This window comes from Octopus bimaculoides, chromosome 16, assembly GCF_001194135.2.
Source record: "Octopus bimaculoides isolate UCB-OBI-ISO-001 chromosome 16, ASM119413v2, whole genome shotgun sequence".
NCBI classification, from domain to species: Eukaryota; Metazoa; Mollusca; class Cephalopoda; order Octopoda; family Octopodidae; genus Octopus; species Octopus bimaculoides.
Genome location: NC_068996.1, coordinates 25517234 through 25522742, shown reverse-complemented (window position 1 = coordinate 25522742; position 5509 = coordinate 25517234). Strand labels below are relative to the sequence as shown.

The 5509-nt window shown below is 37.9% G+C and overlaps 1 protein-coding gene across 2 annotated transcripts in view; it reads left to right on the top strand.

Annotated features, from left to right (window-relative positions):
• LOC106867806 (protein amnionless) overlaps positions 1-5509 on the top strand; it is a 95988-nt gene that overhangs the window by 16661 nt on the left and 73818 nt on the right. For both annotated transcript variants that reach the window (XM_052973622.1, XM_014912827.2), the window contains exon 3: positions 3000-3093. In XM_052973622.1, the coding sequence (XP_052829582.1) occupies positions 3000-3093 (94 nt within the window). The remainder of the gene's footprint in view (positions 1-2999; positions 3094-5509) is intronic.

Genomic DNA, 5509 nt, shown 5'->3' with positions numbered 1-5509 from the left:
TGTTGAGTAAAATTATTTCGTTGCAGACCTCCTTTGGGTCTTTTTATTATCACTACGACACACATAGTCCCCAGTTGGTAACATTGATTTCAAGGCCCTCCTAGATGAGAGACTGGCATTCCACTTAATGTCTATGTTCCATGCTGGCATGGATTGGAGAGTTATTAATGTAGAAATATGGTATCGTAGCTACTAACAGTTGAGGGTTGCGTAGTCTAGACGGCGTTTTTAGATTTCATTATTCTCTTTAACCCGGGCAAAGCCGGGTATTTCTGCTAGTATATATATAAAGGAGAGTAAACAGTTATATGCAAAAATTATATGAACTCTTGTTTTTCCAATGTATTTACACAAAAGCAGACAATAAACAAGTACATCATTTTTCTATATTGTCTCCTTCCTCTTCAATGCACTTGATCCAGCAGTCAACAAGCTTGTGTATTTCCTCCAAGAAGAAGGTTTTCATTTGGTTTTGCAACCATTTATGCACTGCTTCCTTCATATCTTCTTCTGTAGGAAATTGACAACCTCATAAATCATTTTAGTGCAACCCAAAGATATGATAGTCGGAAAGGCCAAGTTCTGGGCTGTAAGTAGTGTATTCCAGCACCTCAGAACCCAATTGGTTAATAGTTTCAATGATCTGGGCAGCCATGTATGGGTATGCATTGTCATGTAACAACAAAACTTACTTTGACAATAGGCTTTAGCATTTGGTACTAACTGCTGGCTTCAGTTTGTTGGCCAGCAAAGTACTATATCTTGCACTCTTGATCGGATCACTGCTCTTTGTTCTTCTTCAGTGCACATTGCTAGTGGAGTGGCCATGCTTACACTGTAAAACTAGAAAGGAAAATAGTGTGATCAGGCTCAAATTTTGATCACGTGACCACAATAGTACCAACTATAAGCACAAATGCAAAGAAGGCAGTTTGACAATAATAAAGATATGTCATGGTGACAGTGCAGATAATTTTTCACTTATATATATATATATATACAAGGTTGAGGAGGGTATTGGATTTAACCAAACCCTAGAGGATACAGGTAATACTGAGTAAGTGCTGTATACCGACTAGTTTTGCCCCAGTCGTTGTATGAACAGGATTGGGGATTATAAGTCATGTATTAGCGTGTGTATGTATAAATATATAAAAAGATAAAGAGAGGAATGGTAAGGTTGGAAATATATTTTATGGATAGAGTCTTACAGCTGTTTCTGGGAAGATCCAGTACTTCCCTTCATCGAAGACAGAAATAGTAAAGGAATCGATTATTATATCCATAGGCGGATCACATTCACTATCACTTCATACTAAAACTCTCCTCCTATGGATATAATAATCGATTCCTTTACTATTTCTGTCTCCGATGAAGGGAAATACTGGATCTTCCCAGAAACAGCTGTAAGACTCTATCCATAAAATATATTTCCAACCTTACCATTGCTCTCTTTATCTTTTTATATATCTACATATATATATATATATATTCATTTAAAATTCATTGTCCATACTGACATGGGTCAAATGTTTGGACCAGGGCTAGTAAGGTGGACAGCTGCACCAGACTTCAGTCTGATTTTGCATAGTTTCTACAGCTGGGTGTATTTCCTAACACCAAAAACTCTGAGAGTGTAATGGGTGCTTTTGCGTGCCACCGGCATGGGTGCCATTTGTGTGACACCAGTATCTGCCATGACTGCAATTTTACATAGCTTGATGAGTCTTCTTCTCAAGCATGACATAATGCCAAAGGTCTCGATCACCAGTCATTGCCTCTGTGAGGCCCAAAGTACAAAAATCATGCTTCACCACCTTGTACCATGTCCTCCTGGGTCAACCTCTACCACAGGTTCCCTCCACAGTTAGAGATCAACATTTCTCTACACAACTGTCCTCATCCATACACATCACATGACCATACCAGCACAGCCGTCTCTCTTGCACACCACATCTAATGCCTCTTATGCCTAACTTTTCTCTCAAGATGCTTACACTCTGTCAAACATGCACATTGACTCTGTACATCCAGTGAAGCATACTGGCTTCATTTCTTTCAAGTCAATACATGTCCTCGGTTGTCATAGGTCACATTTCACTGCCATGAAGCATAGCTGTTCACACACAGGCATCATACAATCTGCCTTTCACTCTGAAGGAAAGGCCTTTTTTTACCAGCAGAAGTAGAAGCTCTCTAAACTTTGTCCAGCCTAATCTTATTCTCACAGCTATGCTCTTGGAGCATCCAACTCTGCTACTAACTTGGTTACTTAGATAATGGAAGCTATCTACTACCTCTAGCTTACCACCCTGGCAATTGATGGAGTCTGTTTTCTGTATATTTTCGGTGTTTATTGTACCTGTACATCATCCACACACAAAAGCTATTTTCCCTGTTAACCTTCCTTTAATATTGCTGCACTTTTTATGTGTCCATAGCTTACATCAGGTACATCTTACATCGGGTACATCTTACATTGGGCAAATCTTACATTGGGTACATCTTATGTGTCCATAGTTTACAATGGGTACATCTACCTACACCTTTTCTACAGATCGAGCAGGGCCATATACTTGAAGGGATTTGTGATTTGTCTGCTTTCCTACTGGTTTTTGCTAGGTTAACTCTAAGGCCCTTCAATTCTAGACCTTGCTTCCATACCTGAAATCTAGACCTTGCTTCCATATCTTTAAAAAAAAAACCATTTGTGTTTAAAAAACTGTAAACAGTAAATATTGTCTACAGTACAAAAGCTTCTTTCCTTAAGGTCTGTGGGTCTGTGTCAAGCTGCTCTTTTAAAAGCTTTTTAATTTTTTATATAATTAATAGTTTTAATTTCAGAAAAATTTTTTCAGACAGTGTGCTTCTATGAAGAAATTTTTCTATTAGTCTCTATCTCTCTCTCTTTCACACACACACACACACACACACACACACACAATTACATACATACATAATCTAAATAATTATTATACTTCGATTTCTTCTTTCTCAAGGTATTCCCCAAGAATGGAATGCTAATTCTGAATTCATTCATGGAACTAGGATTCACTTCTAGCCCTAGTACAAGCTGTGCTAATTCTGGTCAAGGTAAGAATTTTGCATTTTCTGAATTGCCAAAAGAAAGGCTACCCTTTGAACTTAATGCATTTTTTATTAATGCCCATCTCTTTACTTACCTGCCTTTGTTATCAATTAAGTACATGCTTGATTATGCAACTAAGAGTTTGCTTTGGAAGCACTTTTATTCTGGTTTCAATACCTCCCATCCATAGTCATCACTCACTAGTTGCATGTCGTCTACTTTTGCCTTTATGTTCACAAGCGGAAATCAACATCCTGTCAGTCCTCCTACTCCTCCACTCAACAGAACATACAGAATGTGACAGCTAGAAGAAGAAAGGACTGCACTGGAATATGGCTTGTACTTATTTTTAGCTATATTGTCTAGAGTAGGCCTGGCCAACTTAAATTGCATTGCGGGCCACTTTAATCACAGAAAGTTTTTTGAGGACCACTTGTTTACTTTATGCACTAATAATCAAATAATCAAATTACAGAAGCAAGAATTTTTCATACTTTTCATTCGTTTAAAATGATATAATTGTAGGCTATTGCTTTATTGCCACTTATACTATTCCACTTTATTGCCACTTTTCATTACAATCTTTAATTTTTGATAAAAATTTTTAAATGTTTGTTTAAAAAAGCCCATTTCAAGAAAGTATCAAGCAGGCCACAAGATAAAAGTTTGCAGGCCTCAGGTTGGCCAGCCCTGGCCTAGAGCAATATGAAATAAACATATTTGCTCAAGGACATGATACACAATGCTGGTATTAAACTGACAGCCTTATGACCATGAATGCAATATCTTAACCATCAGACCTCATACCTTCACATTGTTTTAACACCACTGCTCAGAAACCTAAGCAAGTACTACTGACACTAGTTGGTTACATCAATAAGGATTCCAGTTGTTCTAATCAATGAAACAGCTTGCTCATGAAATTAATGTGCATGTGGCTGAGCACTCCATAGACATGTGTACCCTTAATGTAGTTCATGAGAAGATTCAACATGACACAGAATGCATCAAGGCTAGCCCTTTGAAATACAGGTGCTACTCACTTTTGCCAGATGAGTGGACTGGAGTAACATGAAATAAAATGTCTTGGTCAAGGGCACAATACACAGCCATGAATTGAACCCAAGACCTTACAACCATGAACCAAATACCCTAACCATTAAGCCATGCACCTTCACCTAAGCAAATATCTATTAGCAAATCCTTAAGTCATCCAAAGTTTTGTGAACGTCAGGTAAAAACTGAAACTGCTTAGAAGCCTAACAGAATGAAACGTACATTTTTTCAGGGTGGTAGAATTAATCTGTCAGCCAGTTTAATACCCACATCTGATCCTTGGGTGGCTTTAGCAGAGTCCAGTCTGTTGTAAGTTTTCAGATGAAATGTTCATTTTGAGGATAGCTCAGTATCTGGGTGAGTTGCTTTCTGTTTGAAGACTCCTTGTGTTGTGGATTCTCATTCTTTTTTGCTCCACTAGTTTAGCAGGTTGTACAAAAACAGATTAATTCTGAGACTAAACCATAGCAATAACAGAAATGGCAATAGAATAGGTGGACAAAGTAGACATTATCACAGCATGGCATTTATGTTGTTCCTCTACATTTAGCTCTAGTTGTATACATTCCAGCACAGTGAGGATATTGATGTTATGATGTATCGATGTGATGATGTTGTCCTCCAGAGAGCAAAGGACAACATCTAAGAACCTATACCTTTACAGAACCTCTAAGTCAGGAGGTAGTTATCCTCAAATGAGAAACCTGGCTCAAATGTCTTCAACATAATGGACTCTGCTAAAGGCTTTCAAGGACCAGGTGGTGGTGCTAAACCAGGAGACAGATTAAATCTATCATCCAAGAACTCAGAACACAAATGGTCTCAATAAATACCACAAAGCATCTTACACAACATCTCTAACAATTCCTCTAATGCTCTATTCAGGAGTATAGAGTAACATTGGTTTCATTGAGATTTGAACACAGAATGTGGAGATCCTGAACAAATAATAATTTCAAATTTTGGCACAAGGTCAGCAATTTCGGGGTAGGGGGTAAGTTGATTACATCAACCCCAAGTGTTCAACTGGTACTTATTTTATTGACCCTGAAAGAATCAAGGCATTTTGTCTACACTCTTAACAACCCTGCTGATTCAGAGATCTAATGTACTGGTTATGTCCCATTGTTGTTGCTTCTTTGTGTAAATAAATGTGGTAGTGCTTGTGACTGCTCTAATTATGTTTGTGGGTCATTTTATTTTCTTATGTATGTTTGAAGGTGGTGTATGTAACTTCAAGCTTTTTTTTGTCTTAAATATGTGTGTGTGTGTGTGTGTGTATTTGTGTGTGTGTTTGTGTGTATGTGTGTGTATTTGTGTGTGTGTGTGTTTGTGTGTGTGTGTGTGTGTGTGTGTGTGTGTGTG